This window comes from Anabas testudineus, chromosome 3, assembly GCF_900324465.2.
Source record: "Anabas testudineus chromosome 3, fAnaTes1.2, whole genome shotgun sequence".
Classification (NCBI taxonomy): Eukaryota; Metazoa; Chordata; class Actinopteri; order Anabantiformes; family Anabantidae; genus Anabas; species Anabas testudineus.
This window is the reverse complement of record NC_046612.1, coordinates 24,339,228-24,358,460: the sequence shown is the minus strand read 5'-3', so window position 1 is coordinate 24,358,460 and position 19,233 is coordinate 24,339,228. Positions and strand designations below refer to the sequence as shown.

The 19,233-nt window shown below is 39.2% G+C and overlaps 1 protein-coding gene across 1 annotated transcript in view; it reads right to left on the bottom strand.

The window, feature by feature from the left end:
* Positions 1-19,233, bottom strand: part of si:ch211-186j3.6 (neural-cadherin) — a 263,441-nt gene that overhangs the window by 45,632 nt on the left and 198,576 nt on the right. Inside the window, exons 28-30 of the mRNA XM_026378538.1 lie at positions 7,110-7,237; positions 2,716-2,843; positions 2,493-2,616 (exon numbers count right to left, since the gene is read on the bottom strand). Coding sequence (XP_026234323.1) covers positions 2,493-2,616; positions 2,716-2,843; positions 7,110-7,237 — 380 coding nt within the window. The remainder of the gene's footprint in view (positions 1-2,492; positions 2,617-2,715; positions 2,844-7,109; positions 7,238-19,233) is intronic.

Here is a 19,233-nt window from a genome sequence, read left to right as displayed (position 1 = left end):
CTTTCCCTCATTAGATTAGTTTGTGCAGCCTCCCGCTGCATCTCCAGCGAAGGTACACCACACAAATTACAAGCTTTTAGCACTGCAGTGGGAGAAACTTCGGATGTCCTTTAATATCCCCACTCTTGAGATTCAACAATTTAATAGAGTTTTAAAAAAGTCTACTAAATGGATGCAGATACATTGTGTTTATGAATGTAACAGGATTGCAAATCTAAAGCCGCACATGCGTCATCACATTCACCACACTAAGCCAGAGTAGTAGTTAATAGTGGTTCACATATACAGTACTAACAGGACACGTGACCAACATATGACATGTTCACTCTGAGACTAAGGCACATACACACACAACCATTCAAAGCGTGGGGACAGAAATTCCCTTCTTTTTGATTTTACCGCAACAAATCAGTGTAGATACGCTTAGTGCTGTAAAAGACTAAGATAGATGGAACAGCGTTCTTTTTTATTATAATATCTAGGTAGGCGAACATAGCAGAAAACATTTGCGCTATGTTCCTGTTTCACAATGTCTTTTAAAAGGATAATCAAACCTTATAAAACCCATTTGCAATTATGTTAACACTGCTGAATCAGCGTTTTCCTTTTTCATGCTTAAAAACCAAGGTGACTGCAAACTTTTGAAGCTATCCTAAAGATTATTATATAACAGCTTCTGACAGACACGTAGATGGATAATTGTGAGTTTAATGTGATATTTAATCTGAACATTGTGGTCAATCTCTGTAATAGACAGGCTGCTAAATATTTTTTTCAAAATACAAATGTAAGTCAGTTCACTAAATATTGGTCACAGTACAATAATAACAGTACAGTACATATGCTCATGTTATGTACAGTGCGTTGAAAGTTGTTTGTACTGACAGTGACCTCATGAAATGGCTAACAAGTGCAGTAGTAAGTTCATGTTAAGTTCATATTATAGACTTGTAGAGTTTATCAGTTAACTCAGCATTGTACAGTTGACTTTGTTAAGTTGCTGTTCCCAAGTTACCTACCATACCTACTGTTTGCTGAGACCTGTTTAATGTTGACTGTTTCTAGATTTGGCTCCTTCGGGGCCAACCACAAAAACAGAAACAAAAATGCCCTTGACAAATATAATTTGCGCTGTATACCCCAAATAAGTCCCTGTTGACAAACTTGTAATTTCTTTTCTTTAGTGATTCAAATTTACAAGCCGATAAAAATGTTAATGTGCTGCATAAGTAAATGTCGCTGTTGCATAGTTAAACCCAATTACACATACAATGGTTCCTATCACTTCAACACTGTGGGGTTTGCATGTTTGTTCCTTTTTTTATTTCAGTTCTATCAGATAAGTACATAGTGCACTCTGTGTGTATTCATTTTATATCTTAAGTGAGTGCTAAGAGGGTTTTTCCAAGTCACAATAAGGTTTAGATACAGTAATATGTTATTCAGCTTTGTACAAGTCCTGCTCAGCATAGTAAAACATTGCTGATTATAGGTCTGGCAAATGCATGCTCTTATTTTGAAATAAATAGCTTGAACAGTTGATAAATTCTTCAATTCTTAGACGTTGGAAGAATTCAAGTTAATTCCAGCCCCAGAAGCTGCTCCTTCCTCAGTTTTCACTGCTGCAGTGTTCAATGCAGCTAAGAGCACTACTATAGCAAAAAACAACCTGTCAAAGTTCCCGTTGCCTCCTACGAACGTGTCATAAAAGATGAGAGTCCCTGCTGTCCTCCCACTTCATTTCTTTGCATAGAAAGTACAAAAATGCAATGATCAGACAGCACGCACATCTGCATGCAGAGCACATTCTATACTCTGTGTAAGTTTAGTCTAATCACAATGTAACTGCAGCATTTGAAGAGATGCAAACACTGAGAACGAGACATTTTCACCAGCAGCAAGAATCAACTAGTTTTCCTTCTTAAAGACAGAAATAACTCATTGCCTATTAGTAAATAATAAATAAATAAATTAGTAATTTTCTTTTTCTTCGTCAGTCTCCCACGTGCATCGGTGGCAATACAATCTAAAAAGATGCTGACAGACGGGCAGGGGCAAAATTTCACTTAGTCACAAGTCTATTTGATGCCAACCCTAAAAAAGGCAGCAGAAAATATAATTTTGGTCAGGATTTCAGGCTTTAGAAGGCAGTGGGTTCACAAAAGGCTATCACGCCTACGGCATGTGTTCATACGGAAATGATTTAAGTTTTGTTGGGGCTGGACTCGGATTGTCATGGCTGAGCATGGAGCCCTTGACTTTTTTTTTTAACTCAAACAGAGGAGTAGAAGGTTACTTGAAAGTCTTGACTTGAAGTGTGCATCTGAAAGCACTTTGAGGCATAACAAAAGAAACATTTCTTATGTGGCACATGGGCGTTGTGAATGTTGAAACCTGTTATTAATCCATTTATCAGCAAGAGTGTAGCCAGCCATGAGTGGCTGGGTTATGCACAGGTGAGTATGTGTATTATTGTCGCATGTGTGTGTTACCTTGCTGTCCACGATGAGGTTGCGCATGCAGCCGGTGAAGTGTTTGTGCTGCAGCTGAGGGTAAATGTAGGGGATGTCCTCGTTCACACCGCCCAGCTGGAGCACCTGGCTCATGTTGAGGTGTCTTAAAGGGCAAAGGTATGGACACACATTATCATTTTAACACTGACAATCACACTTATATAATGTAGTTTGATTTATCATATAAATGCATCGTGTGCACCTGTCAGTGTTGGGTGTTACGCCTGTCACTTCACAGGAAGAGTGGTCCTCGGTGGTCAACCAGCTGCCCAGACCCTCCTTTTCACTCACTGCTGCGCCCGCACAGCGATCCAGAGTGAAGCGCACTTCCTGCAGAGAGCACACAAACAGCAGCGTGCTATACAGAGCTAATGTCATCAAGGAAGGCAAATGCATTAATGAACCGCCCAATTTCTCTGCATTATAGTGAGTGCACCTCCTGATGATGTCAAGTGCTCTTTGCCTATTATTACTGTGGTGGGAGCTGCCTCAGTGACTCTCATTTCTTTCATTAACGCATATTACTCGGCTGCTGCCTGCTATGCGCAAACAAAAAACAAAAACAAAAACAAAAACAAACAAAAAAAAAAATAAAACAACACCCCAAGACTTTACATCTTGAACCAGTAGGTTCCAATAAAAGCAATCGGTGCATTTAGTAAGTAAGGAAGGAGGCGGTTAATCAAAAGCCATGACATGATTTTCAATTAGATCCAGTCTTTTGTTCCATCTACTGTTTACTTCTTGTAAACAGTGATATTTACACAAGTGGTCATCTACAGTGTTTTTTTTTTTGGTCATGACAGCATGTGGGTGTTTTTACAGTATATGAAATATACGTGTTTCCTTGAAATAACTGCAACTGCTTTTCTTGGAACTTGTTTCCTTCAAACTTATACATTTGTTTATACAAACTTTTTTGACTTGGTAGTCACATAAAATGAAAGTTCCACAACATTCAGCCAAACATTTCAAAGCTGTCGTTATGAAATTACAATAAATAAGAATGCTCCGACATGTACTAATAAGTCAGAAATAATTGAGTCTTGCACTTTTATCCAAAGACTTTTACACGCAAATATCTCACAAAGTGACACACTGTAGCTTTATGTTGTGTATTATAGCTCTTATTAAACACATCAGGACATTTGTAGGAACATTGTTTATGTTCTTCCCACAAGAAAACAAAAAATGTTCAAAGGTTTTATGTGTTATGTCTCTGATTATACATACATCACCAAGTGATTTCCAGATCACATGAACTTTGAAATGACACACTAGTGCCGTACAGCACCATTTGTCATTTCATAAGGAATTTAAACAGCTGACATTGCTAAACTACCTGATAGACTCAGCCTGTTAACTGGGGCATGCGACTACTAAGAGAAGCCTCTGCTCTCAGTAGATGTAGACCTTCCTTATTAAAAGCAAGGTCTAATGTTGTTTGCATAATGATGTGAGCCGTCTCTGTGAATTTGTGTTGTTGTTAGCTCTAACAAGCTGTGATGACCTGTGACATCATCATCTTTATCAGCCTAATTGAGCTGCCTGAGCATTCATCTGCTACACATGGTGTTTATTAGCACTTTTATTTCACCTTCGTCTCCTCCTGATGATGGTTTTAAAATAAAACTCAAATCTAAAAACAGCCTTTTTTGAAGTACTGTAACTTTGACAGTAACTATGTGTGTTGAATTCTAGTGGATTAGCCATTGTTGTTGGCTGATTGAACAAGCAACAGGCATTCCCTGCACACACTTTCATATCATAAAATGGACTTTCCTTGAGGCTGTATATATATATATATATATATATATATATATATATATATATATATATATATATATATATATATATATATATATATATATATATATATATAAAAACAACTGAACCACCCTCAGCAGGAGGTGCACGTGTCAGGAAACAGCAGCTAATGTGCGCCGGCTGTGCCGGCTGATTGCTCGAGTCGCATTAATTTGGATAATGTCACACAAACAGTTAATGTTTCTAGAATTACGCATGCTGTACTGTATATATCAATATTCATGAATTTATGTAAACAACATCCGTTCTTTACTATCATCACAGACAGTATGGCTTCATGTTTGTGTTGATCTACTGTACAGCTGATCTGTAAAAATAATCTAATGCTTTGGTCAGACAATGACTGATCTGTGACTATGTATAACACTCTTTGGTGTTAGAGCTGTAGCTGCTGAACTGTACAGTAAATCTCCAGAAAGCAGCTCCGTCCTTGCTGCGTTTAATCTCATGCCGTCACACAGCCAGGTTAGATAAGCTGACAAATGATTCAGAACAGTACTGATGCAGATTAATCCCTGGTGTTATAAAAAAAACAGCAACAAAAAAAGTAAAAAAAAACTACATCAAAGGTGCATTCATTCATCTGTAAATATGCTCTGTGCATGCATCAGTCTGAACCTGACCCTAAAGCGATTTTGTTCCTTTGATTTGAAAATGATTTAGCAAACAAACAAACAAACAAACAAATACAGACTTCTGTGTTAGTCTACTGGCAAATGGAGGTTTCTGGCATGGCCTATGTTAAAATGGCTAGCCTGCTGCACTCAAGGTAGTATAAGCAGTGCTTTATTTGAAAGACTGCGACTCTCAGGGTCTTTAATTAGGCAGCTAAATGTGACATTAAGTTTAATTATTACGTTTTTATGATTTTACTCGTGCTGCATATGAAAACACTTTTGATTTGGCAGAGTGCTGACAAAAACCTGACTCAGTCCTGTGCTTTTACTGAAGTGGCCCCTCATCCGTGTTGGGTTGAGTTTCCCAAAACAAGGTTGAGATGCAGCCAGTCCAGCTGCTTTCGAGTGCCCTAAGCTCCGAGTGAGCCTGTGAGGCTTGAAGCCTTCAGACTGGGTTATATCAAAGAGGCTAAAAATAGGCTCGCTGGCTGTCTTCTGGATATTTAAGAGGGACAAGAACTAAAAGGCAATAGTTATGTGTGCGAGTGTGAGTGAGAGTGTGCAAGTCCTTGGAGGTGAAGAGCTCCAGGCAGTCAAATGAAGATTAGTTTAATTTCACTCTAATTTATTTCATTTGAAATGATCCTGAGTAGAAAATGTCAAAGGAGGGCTACTGCAATCATTCGTCTCACTCTCACCACTATTATCTGCCATCGTACTGTACAGCGCACTCAGTTCTACAATACTAAATCATCGACTAACATCTTCCCATTTGGATCCCTGGGAAATTGTCAGATCAAACAAGCTCACATGAGGAATGATGGCTGATATTTGCAGGCCTCGACATGAAATCATTTGGAAGTCAAGACGTAGGGTTACAATAGGTAAAATATCATGTAATGTTAATAGTTCACAACTGGCTGCACCAGATGAGAACGTGTAATTAGAAACCGTGACATGTTAATGTTTGGTACTAACAATTATTAGTCTGATGCTTGCTGTTGTTCTGCTTGCTGTTATTCAATTCCCCTGCTCCATTCTCTTAGTTTAACAAAATAACTCTAAAACATAAGATGACTACACTCAGTGTCACAGTCCTGACTCCACAGCCCAGTGTGTGGAAGTGTAGGCAAGAGCTCAATGATGATTCTCAGTCATGCCCCCTGTTTTAAGTGAGGTGGTGTGCAAATAAAGCAATACAAGTGAAGGCCTTAAACATAAGCTGTCTTCAATTTATCATGCTGCCCTTTCATCCATCCTCAGAAAACCCACGCCCAAATAAAACACCAGGTTGACCCACCATCTACGCACACCCTTCCCTTCCATTGTTTCACCTAATGAGCCTATTCAGAGCAGGTTTAAAGTGAAACCAACATGGAGGATACATCTGAGGTCCCTAACAACTACTGAATTTGTTTAAAAGAATAAATAAATGTGTTTACTATTACTATTTTATTTCTATTAAGACAAACCTTTCTTCTCTAACCTTAACCAAGTGCTGTGAGTGTCTTGGCCTAACCATGACAAATTTTAATTAAATCTCTAGCCACAAAAATTGGGTGTTCAAATTGAGATTAGATATTTTAGTGGCAAAAAATACAGTTCAAATACAGTCATATTTACTTCTTGTCATTTACTGAAATGTCATTTGATTAACCACATATTTAGTTTTTTATGTTATGTTTTATGTTATGTCTACAAAACGATCCTTCCAAATCAGGAAGCAGTTCAACTATATGTGATACATGTTTCCTAATATACATGTAGCTGTAAATCCCAGAATCATTCACAAATACTGTACCTGCAGGCGACATGAGGTGATGTCAAACTGAGGCCAGAGAGTGGGTGGATGTTCAGTAAGTGTAAAGCTGCCACATCATCAAGTGATGCCTGCTGTATGTGCACTTTCAAAGGGCATGGAGGCACGCTTCTATATCTAAAGTGCCCCTGAACTCATCTCAGCGGCGGCAACATTTTACATCTGTTCAACAGTCAACATTTTTTAACTTTGAATTTCTGTTTCTATTATAATACTTCTTGATTTCAGCAAGGACACATTTTCCACTCCAGTGTGCTTTGGAGGGAATTTGACTTGCTAGCTTGAGTGTTAAATAAAAGGTCGGTTGGTGGTTAAACGGGTGAGGTGTCCCACCTTGCTGTTGCTGCGGACATCCAGCCGATGCCATCGCCTGTCTGCCACGTTCACGTTGCCTGGCAACTGTAACACCACTGTGCCAGAGCCGTGGTTGATTTTCAGGGTGGGGGTCCCGTCTATTAGCTCTAGATGGAGAAAGAGAGAGACAGAGACAGAGACACGGAGAATTGGCGAAGGGTGAGATTTTCTTTAAAACCATTAGATTGTAAGAAATATTTAGTCTTAAGAACTCTGAGTAATTTTTGGCTGGTTAACAACCAATATTTGGTGCTGACTTTGTGAAGTCTGAAAACCACAGTACACCACGTTGACAGTGTGTTTCGTAATTGGCAAATTGCTAATATTGTCTGTGTGTATTAACATTAATGAGCATTATTGCAGACACCCTGCTGTGATGAAGATTCTTCTTCACATCTCGTGGCAGTCAAACAAACATCAGACAAAATTTATTACGTTCTATTTTCTGACTTACTCAAATGGGAAATTAAAAGTTAATGAGCTGGGTAAGGCTGCTAGTGTGCTCGGCACCATATGTAAGAAATTATGAAAACGCATCGCAATTCATCATCATGCATGCAGAACTTTGGCACTTTCAAAAGACACATGACACTGAACACTAAGCACTAACCGTATTGTTGCACTTTACATACTTTAGAATCTGTTTGGAGATGCTATCAGAACTGACAATTTCTATATGTCAATTCCTGGACTTAAACCATGATGTCCATTATAAAGTATTTCTAGAGCTCTAATGTTTTCCACTAATTGGATCTATTGGGTCTATTGGGATCATGGGTCTATTTTTTACACTAAGCAAGAAGTAAACTCTTTGTACCACTGTGGCTGCAGTGACCTCGCAAAAAAAAAAAAAAAAGTAATTACATTGCATTGAAATTATGGATCGTGTCATGTGTTTGAATCATAATAATAATAGGTTGTCACAGTTTATGCCCCGGAGCTACACTCCCACACAGCCATCGCTAGAATTAGGGAACCACGTTCCACTAAAGCATTAGTTCTTCTAATCTTTGCTAATTAACAGTAAAAAAAAAAACTGGAGACAAAACTCCAGAGTGAATTTTGTTAACTTCTACACTATGACATTTGTCTTCAAGCTCAAGTCAGTAGAAGTTGGATGTCAAAAGAGGCTGACAACAATCAGGTTCTTTTCTCGTTGCTCTTCAAGTGGCTGTGTGTCTGAATTTAGAGGAGCTTTCGTCATCCTTCTTGCTGCATCTCTCGCGGTGCCAGTCTATCAGCACTCTTTCATCTCCCCATTGCTTTTTTGCCTTTTGCCTTCCTTCACTCTTTCATTACTTTTTTCACTGTTACCGTCACTTATATTGTGCTGCTTTCAAATAAGTCAAAACAGTTTCTACTGACATTCTGTTCTTTGTGAAACCTCTATTTCCTTTCAAGCCTGCTTAATATCATATATAGATGTGCTGATCTTGATCATCCCCACCCCTCTCGATTTCTTTTGTGCCTTGTCTTCACCTCGAGCTAGAAGAAATTAGGTGTTGTTGAGCATGTGAGATGCTTCTCCTGTCTAATTGCCTTGTCAGTGCTAAGGTGTCCCTTTGTGATGAGTGTCCTGACTTCATTATGCGGCCTCTTATATAGGTAAAAGAAAATCCAAAGCCATGGCAGTGCCACGGTGAGTGCATTGATTTAGCCCTCTACAGCTGCAAAATGAGTTGCCGCTGCACTTCAGGAACGATCCAATTAATTTGAATATATTGGCCAGACAATTGACCAGAAAGAACAAAGTAAATTCGATATATATCAATTCATTCCAAGACCTCCCTTCTTTGTTTAACTTATCCATTGTCATCTTTAGGCTCTACCTTACTCCGTCCAAATCTTGATCAACCCCATTCATTCTGTTCTCTCATTTACTGTCCCAGCTGGGACCCTTCACCTTTTTTTCTTTTTTATCTCACTCATCTCATTCTGTCAATTTCCATTCTTCAGGCCGCGTCCTCGGGGGAACTTCTCTCTTTCTTGAACCCCAATGTATGCTAACACTGTCACTGCCAGCACTTCTTTCACGCCTGTACTGTGGCAGTCAGATACAACATGTCAGGGCTGGCTGTACACTCCAAGTCACAAAGAACTTCTTCATATATCTGACAAAAATGACCCTTTACCATGTAGGCAAACATGATGCATGCATACCGGCATGCATGTGCAGGTATGTGTAACACCATAACCCCATAACCAGTTGAATGAAAGACTGACCAACCTATGACCTGGCTTAGGAGCCTTCCTGACATATTTTCCCAGGAGATGAAAAAACAGACTTCAGAGGTCTCAAAGGAAGAAATGCAGGGGATATGTAAAGCAAGCAGAGGGAGAATAAGAAGCCAGGCACTGGAGCAACAAGGAGTTTTAAGAGCCAAAGGTAGGAGGAAGAAAAAAAGCAAAGGATGTGGAGGAGAGAAGTCGCTGGACAAAGTGAGCGTAAAGGAGAAGAAACAAGACAGGAGATGTAAAGAGAGAAGATTAAGAGCAAGTGTGATTTAGAACAAAGCTGGGAGGAAGGCCAACTTGTGAAAAGGCAGATGACAGCTGGGATGATGGACAGTGAGGGAAATAAATGAGAAATGAAAAAAAAAAAAGCAGACAAATCAACAAAAAGGGAGAAATGGAAGGTGGTGAGGAGGACTAGAAAAGAGGACAAACAGAGAGCAGATGGAAAAAGAGCTGATGATATGCCCCAATCTTCGAATCTGATTGATTGTTATATATTGTTAATGAACTAAAGAGGCATTCAGCAATTAAAGATGCATATGTTCAAATGCTTCTCCTTTCAAACAGTGGATTTTATTAGCTTGAATTATTCATCAAGGATTACTCCCAAAATCTGCAGTGAAAGAGAACACACACACACACACACACACACACACACACACACTGTCCCCAAATGTTTCGTATTATGCAGAAACTGTGGACTGCCAGTGAAAACCAGACAGAACCTCACAGTTTGTAGTGCACAGCTAAATAAATTTCAAAAGTAAAACTAAAACTAACAGTGAATATATCCTGTTAACGAGTAGACAAAGCTTGATTTAAGTGAGAAGCCATGTTCCCCTAGAACTGCGCTTTCTCAACAGCAAGTGGGAGAAAAGCAGCAGTGAAAAAAAGGGAGATTTGATGTTCCAACATTTGTTTTACTTTTTGATTTGAGAAGATACCGTAGCTAAAACTACTAAAGATTGACTCTAAATAGGCTCTTATAAAAGTATCTTTTCAGAACGTACTGTGCTGTGATGTTACTATTTCATGGAAAGTTTAAGCTACAGTAACTACATGCACTGTATAAGAAAACTAGATTAGTACAGATCAGTACTCGCATTTCAATTGTGCTATTATTAAGAATATATAGTGTGTGTATCCAGGTATTTATTCTTACATTTTGAAATAAAATACACATACCGTGCATCCCTATGGATAATTAGGTAATCTACATTACAACTGCATTATAATTACAAAACCCTTTTCCAGCATGCGATGATTAGAAAATCATTTAAAACCTATTTTTGAGGATAAATGGTACAAAGTCAACATATCAAACATCAAAACTGATGATCTACAACATCATATATTACTTTGAACATATAATAATATGTTATGTCTTTACGTGACTTCAAGAGCTCATATTACGGAAAAAAAACCCTTTTTGGTCATTTTGGTACATTTCTGTGACTCTAGGGTGCTTGTAGACACACAGCAAGTATGAAGTGCACTCCATCCTATTTTCACATTTTCTGGTTTTGTAGAAACCACTTCCTGAGTGATTGATTCAAAGTTTCTTTTATTGATGTACTGTCAAGTTTCAGGGACCCAATCCCTGCTAAAGTTTCACCCAAACACTGTCCATGACAACACACGCAGTTCTGCGATGTTTTCCTGGCTGCAGCACACTCACTCTGAAACCAGCAAAACATCAGCAACAGGTCACAAAACACAGACACTGCTCACCTTTTGGATTTAAGTACAAACTCAGAAGTTTCTCTTCCTCCCACATCCTCTTGGGATCTGAACAAACTGTGGATTTGTTTGTTTTTGACGTAAAGGCCTAGTAGTATATATGTGTATGTGAATGCAACCACGTTAGCTGCTTATTCATTCAAAATGACTAATGTGGCTGTAATGATAACTTCTCTTACACTCACAAGCAGGAGAAGATTTTGGTCTAATTAGATTTCTTAAGATACTGTATGGTGAAATAGGACCCTGGAGGATGTCTCTGGTGAAAGATCATCCTTGTGGCAGCAGGTACGTCTTTAAGTAGCACTATGACATCAGCTAGTCTGCCATTCTTTTCCCATGAAGGAAACAATATAAACAAATTCTGATTGTAATGTTTTGTTACGTGGTTACGTTTAGTTACACTTAAAACAGGTTTCGACACAAGACATACAGGGTCAGGGTTAGTGCTGGGTTCTGCGACTTCTGCCTTAACTCCAACTTGTCAACACAGAGTTTGTCAGCCTACTCATACTACTGTACAGCCAACTGTCTCCTGTGCTCGTGTCATTATTACTATCCCTGCTTCAAAAGGGCAAAACTGTAATAGAATACTTTTGGTCGTAATAACATGTTGGCACAACACAATATATAGACTCCTGTACTTCACAGAGCAGTCTTGATAGAAGATAAGAAACTAAACTACTACTTAAACTGTAAAGTAGAATTATTAAACTGATAACTACAGCAGTAATAGAAATCATACAGCCCCATACAGTTCACTGTTTGTTGTCTTTGTGGCTGCCATAATAACTGCTGACCTTCTCTTCTGATGCAATAAGAAAGTTAAATGGATATGAACTGAGTCAAAGATCTACTCAGCCACAGGAACAGAAACAGAATAAAGAAAAGAAACCATGAGGCCACTGCAGAGGGTTAGATGGGAATGCAACAGGCTGGTGGAGCAATGGGGGCATCTTCATAGGGGGGAGGCATGCCTTTTACATGCTCGGGGTATACTAGGGTTAGGACAAGACTTTGCTCTTAAAGGGCTCATGCACACGACCGGGCTTTTTTTTTTTTTGCCTGCTGCTCATACGTAATTCATTACCTCCTACACTGAGACAAAGAAGATGGAGAGAGAGAGAGAGAGAGACAGAGATAGAGTGTGTAAGAGAGAGTGAAAGTGTGCTCTTTATGTGCAAGGAGAACTTGATCTCCCACAGCGTTAGGGACTCTTAAATATAAAAAATGTCCTCGTTTTCTGACGGCCCGAGGATACTCAGGAGTCAAACTGCGAGCATATGGACTACATAAACAGCATTCACACATACACACATGCGCCCACCCATCAACACCCCACACCCAGAAGGAGCCACACATAACACCCAAGCTCTCCAGAAGTTAGCCTGTGGAGGTATAAACTATATAAATGTGTCAGCTAAGCTAGCCAGTACCGCAGAATACGCATATTGGATCCCCCCCTTTCAAGAAGCAGTTCCTATTTGAAAGCTGTTACCACGCTAAAGTGGGAGGAGGGTGGTGCAGCTACGAGGCAGCTCTGTGGAAATTGAATGTAATGTCAAATTGAATCTGTGAGTTTGTGTGTGCTGTTGCTTCCTCGATTCGGAATATTTGTTCATGCCGTGCTACCACCAGGAAAGAAGACTGAGTGATGAATAAACTATGTAAAGTGTTAGAATATGTTCCTTTTGATTCAAGTGAAGAGTTAAAAACAAACACGCATTCCCGGCAGGCCTTATCTGACCCCCCCCCCACGTTTTCTATTCTGCAAGGGTGTTGTAATTACACAAATTTAACTTGTCTCATTAATTTGTGGCTATTGATTGGACAAGAGCTGGCCTCTGGCTGGTAGTTATTGCATGAAAGCGCGGGTGTGTGTGTGTGTGTGTGTGTGTGAGAGCGAGAGAGAGCAGGCCGTTGTGTTTGCTCAAACACCTCAGAGCAGGTCTAACGCTTGCAGCTATGTTTGTCATTTATTGTTGATCTCACTGGACCCAAATAACTAGGGTGACAATCAATCTCGCTAATACAGCCGAGGTCAGCGTGGCTGGCCAGGCTGTCATGATGCTAAGTGAGCCAATTATATTGTGTATTGTGCTGTGAGTAATGATAAACTGAAAGATTTGACAGTTTGCAAAAGTGGTGCAATGTTCTTTTTCTGCTGAGGAATTTTTTTAATGCTGATCTTGATTGACAGCTGTCAGAGCACACAGTACATCGCACCTTTGTCCACCGCAAGACTAAAAAGGCCAGGTGGTTTTCAGGTCGGGGTTGATCCACTAGCTGTTTACCCTGATTCCCAACAGCTCACTTAATAACTATTTATATCTTATTAGCGAGTTAACTGGTTACGGTTTTATGGACACACTGATTTCTCCGCCAAGCTGTTTCCCCCTGTTTCCTTTTTTTTTTTTTTTTATTTCTTGAAATTTTGCTTCAAGTGATTGGAAAAAAAAGAAAAGAAACTACTGGGTATAAGAATTTTATAAAAGAAAAAAATATTAATTAGTTACTGAATTTAAACGTGCAGTAGGCATTTGGACACAGATGGTTGGTGCCAAAAAGAGTCAGAAACTTCCTTTAACTTCATCCATAAAAATAAAACCTGTTCCCATACTAAATATTTATTTTAAATCATATTCTAAAGAACACGTGCAGCTCATATTTCAAATTCATCTACAATTCAACAGGTGCAGACGTCACCTTTAAGTGAACACATGTCCTCAACACTGAAAGTTGGAATAATTACCACTGGACTGGGAAACTTTTTGTGTCTTATCTCTGTGCAGTCATAAAATCATAAGTATTAGACACCTGATATGACTGTAAGGTGACAATCTTTCCTCCGCACATTTTTAACTGACTGTTATCCAAGTATAAATACCTACTGTACATATATTACAGATCAGATCACCACCCAGAAACACCCCCAGAGGTGGTGACAGATGGTAGTGACAACGTCTAAGTAAATGCCAGGCAGACAGGTGTTGGGGCTGCTAGGACAGTGTCAGACCTGTCAGAAATGTGATGTCAAAACAGAAGTAAGAGAAAGTGTTCAGTGGAAACTTTGAGCCAGAGAAAGTGATGCATATTAAATTTACCTCAACTAAACGTTATCTGGAGGACAGTCTGCTGTAAAGTTGGCTCTGTATCCTGTTATGCATTTTCTTCTTGTAGAGAAATCTCTACATCAGCAATCAAAAATAACCGATTTACCTGAAGCCAAAATAGTTTCATAAAAATGTGCTGATAATTGTTTACACACACACAAAAGCAGCCAAGTTGTGCTAGTATGTTTTTTGTAGGGGGGAGTTGCATTTACTTCACGATCACTTGTGTTAAAAGGTTACGCCACGCTCATGAATAAAATATCTGAACAGTATTGTTCAGTGAAACTAAATATTGTTCTTTGAGCCGCTGCACGTTTGTGCCGGGAATTTGGATGAGCTCCATGCATGAAAATGAGTAACGAGAGCTTAGCTTGGAACAAACTGGCTCTGAATAGTTAACAATGGCTGTCCTAAGCTCAGAATGACTCTCTGGAAATTTAAGGCTTCACAAATTAATAAACAACATTTACATGCTAGTGAAAATAAATGGATTTAAGGTAGCATCCAATGTTCCGGTATTACCTAGAACTCACTAGAGGTCAGCTTAGGTATGGGTGTTATTATGCCCTATATGAGCACACACTCTCTCTCTCTCTCTCTCACACACACACACAAACAAACATACAAACTACACCAGCTCTGTGTTATAACCATGTAATCTCTTCTTCCCTAGCGACTGAAGATTGGATGTAGTACACAGCTATGTTCCCAGTGTGTGTTTGTGTGTGAGTGCCTTACACCTTCTCTGGCTTACACGGCAGGGCTGGCTCGGTATAGCTGCCCTGCAGCAGGATAAAGGGCGGATGAGTGGGCGGCTTTGGAAGAGAAAGCTAGCATTTAAATAAGAAGCTGAGGGTCTGTCTGTGGAAGTGTGCGTGTGTCTGTGTGTGTGTGTGTGTGTGTGTAGCAGTGGGGAATATGATCAAGCTCAATGGGCAGCATCACTTAACAAGGCTTAATAATGAGATGAACACTGTCTGACAGACACACACACACACACACACACACACACAGACACGTGACACTGATGTGGTCAAAATGAAAATGGGTTGTGTTAGCGGCTTCTCTTGTGCTACTTGACATTCATAAATGAAAAAGCAGCTCAGGTTGTTCAGCAGTCTCCTTTACAGCCACCTGACATTTCTTTTTGTCCTCTTCCCTAATCCATATTTCACCTCTCTTTTTCTCCAACTCCCTCTGTATCCTGAAACTATTATTGTAATACCCTTTTCAAACTACACTTTGAACTTGAAGTCACGCCATGGGTGAAGCACAGCCCCCCTCATATTCTCAATTCCAGCTCAACGCTTCTACTTAATAAGGTAATGTCTATTTAGTCAAAAACTTTTTTTTGTTTTAAAGAGGACGAGTTCAGATTCTGGACAGCTCGATGGTGCACGTATTTCCATGTGTCTCAGTTGAACTTACAGTGCAAAGAGCACATACTTTCATCCATTGTGTCTCTCTCTCATATCTAATGTTGTTTAAAAATCCTACCTGTACCTTGTATGATTAATGAAGTATACAGCTTGCTTTAAAGGTGGATTACTGCAATATACTGTCCCAATATTGTTCATTAAAAAAAAAATCAGATACTGGACATTCAGTATTGTTCATATCTGATTTGCTGGAGGTTCATCTCAGACTGTGGCTTCTGAATATGTTATTTTTAATAAAAATCTGTGTATCAGACGGCTTTGTGCATTGTGTGCATGTGTCCAAACAAATAATTCCTTTCTGCATGTGACCGTCAAACCTTATCTATAAAGACTGTAGCATGAGCAGGATGTTTGCAGAGAAACAGCTCTGGTGCGCTGTCTGTCCATGTCTACAAAGGAAGAGTTCAGGTACCATGCACCTGTAAAACTGTGTTTGTGATAAACATCACACTTTACTGGACTTTACGGTCAAACAGTCAGGTTCAACTTTGACCTACAATAGCAACATTTCAGGTGTTTGGGTTTTACTTTTGAAAAGTAGCTGAGAGAATCCAACAGAAGGTTTGCCACAAAGTACAAGATCCCAGCGGGCCCAAAATAGGTACTAAATATTTTAGTTTACATTATGCTCATTTGATGCATATTGTAAACATAATCTTCTTTCTTCACGGTCCACCCAAACAAGGTTCCCTGTGCTCTGTGTGTATAACAGCCCCATAGCATTATACTCCCACCAACATGTTTACGTGTGGGGTTAAAGGGCTCTCCCTTTTCTTCTCAAACAAAAGCGGCATCCACGTGTCTAAACTCAGGTTTGGTTTTATCAGACCAAAGGAAACAAACAAACAAAAAAAGTTTCATTGCCATGTTTCAAATGTTAATAGGCAAATTTTTTTTTCCTGCTTTAATTCAATGCATCAGTTAAATACCTTAATATAACTGAAGGGAGATTTTGTCTTTGTTCTTTTGGAAGCAATTAAACTATAAACTCTTATATTCTGGTTATGGTCATTTCCATAGTTAAGGGTTAGGGTTTTGTTTGACTTCACAAAAGAGGCTAATAATTTTGGGTTCAACCTTGAGTGGTAATGATAATGAATGCATAAAATAGGAATAGAGTGTAGCTGGGCTAGTAATAATGAAACCACTAACTACACAACCAAGGTGCACGTACTGCATTTTGGCTTGTTAATTAAGTCGGTTTCAAATTTAAACATTCAAATTGAATACATTATTTTGATGCCATGGGCAGTTTGATGTGTTTCGTGGAAACTTGGAAGTACCACATATAGAATACATGGAGGGTAGTGCGTGAGAGGTCATTAGAAAACTAATATATGATTTCCTTGATAGTGTTCTAGTTTTTCTTTAGTGTTCCAGAGATCAGTATTATTATTTTGAGCGATAATAAAAAATAAATAATAAAAGAGTCAAAATAGTCAAATCCAAGTTCTAATAAAGTGAAATTATCCTTTGAGGTTACTGCTACTGCTCCACAAGCTAGTATTGCACATAGAAAATTAAGCATCAATATTGGCAGCTATTGCCTTGTATCATGCCACCACTTAGTACACTGATGACTGATAGACTTGCATTTCAGTATGTACAAATCCATACATTACTGCAGTTATATTCAACCTCGCAGTCTATAGGCTTGAAAATGAATTAGTTACATGCTGTAGCTGAACCTTGAAACAAGTTAATTAGAGCTCTAAATATGTACAGCCTGACTCTAATTACCCTCTGTGCAGTGACAAACCAGCATTAACTCCACTAACAAAGCCTTTAACTCTTTAGAATCCAATCAGACATGCTGGCTAACTTTCAGATGCACACAAACCTTCTAACACAAACCAAGGCAAATAAAATAATTCAGTATTTACACCGCAAAAATGCTCACACACACACACACACACACAAACAAAAATACACAACACATCCGGCTCTTCAGGCGGACTTCACCTCCCACATATATTACTTTGGCAGTGATGGAACAACAGCATCTCTCCCAAGAGAGAGGACCAATGCAAGGGAAGAAACCGCGAGAGAGACAAGGAGGCGTTAGTCTCTCAGATTAAAACACTAAATATACCAAGATGTACAAGACATTTTGTTCTCTGTTTCCGTCTGTCTATAATGCCTGCCTGCCGCCCTCAATTCAACAAGCTTTATTGACTTCAAAGTTCAGCAATATTGCCACAGAAATAAAAAGAAAAGACCAGCCTCTCCCTCGTGAGCTAGAAATGCAGGTTGAGTTGCCCACATTTGAGATCTTTTTAACAAAATGTCACAGTATAAAGTGTGCTATCACAGTGAGTAGTAGGCAGTGTAAGTGACTGTCCACTGCACACCTTTTTCTTCGAAAAACAATTCTGTTTAAATAGGAATCAAAGTAGTACGCATCGAAATGCATGGGGTGTCAGCTTTAATAAGATCAAAATCAACGAGTGCGCGTGATTGTGTAAAAGCGGCTGCCACTGCCTAATCCTCAGGTCATGGCAACTTAATACATTCAACATGAAATGGATTTTCGTTCTTGTCTAGTAACAATCCTTGGACTCCAGGCTATAAGTGAGACAGGATTTAGGAGGTGAAGTGCAGTTTATTCCTATGCAATTCGCTTTAAGTTGGCATGGCCTCCTATTTCAACCAGTGTTAGTTTTTTCCTCTCTGGAGACCCAGTCAAATGAGAAACTGGCAAAGAAGAATTCAACTGCATGTTATTGCAAAAAGCTTGGTGGCGTAATGGCTATACTTGCAGGGCTACTTGGTGAACAGCTGTAGGTGGCAAGCTGGCAACACACAAATGCTAGTGCTAATCAGTCATAAGCGTCTGTTGTTCTGTTTTCATTTGCCTGTTTCATTTACCTTGGAAAATTGTTTTTTGCATTGTTAATTAATTCAAGAGTTATTAAAGAGGTAACATTGTTCAAGCTAGCTATTAGTATTCATTGAGCTGCTGGACCTATTTTATTTATTTGCCAGTTTTACTGAAGAGGAAAAAAAATCTCAAACACGAAAGCTTAGCCGCTAATGGACCAATAAGTGTACACACACAGTTTATTCTAAAGACTTGTTTGTGCAATCAAGTCCTATCAGGCATTTAATGAAACAGTGAGCAAGGTGGGGGGTTCTTAAGTTCTAGACTAGAGTTTCTAGATTTGAATCTGTTGTGCCTTTTTGTGTGGAGTTTGCATGTTCTCTCTCTGTTTCAGACAGGTGAACAGACACCTCACCCAGATCTTAGGTCAGTTAGGTCAGAGGCTACTTGGCTCTGAGCGCTTCCACAACACAAATGTCCCCGAATGCCTCACTCACACCGTACGCCACTGCTGTCGCTGACACGTTCAGTGGAATCAAAATGTTTCATTTGTCATGTAAGGTAATACATGCATAGGCAAATTAAAATTCCACTTAGAACAGGAAGAGAGGAAATATTCAATTTCAAGGATATAATAATAGGATAATGTAATTTGTAGGTGGCAGACAGCCCCAATTACGTTGGAGACTCCTCAAACCTCAGAAATGTGTGATGCTCAGGTTAATTAGTGAATGACTCTGTCTCTAGGTGTCAGC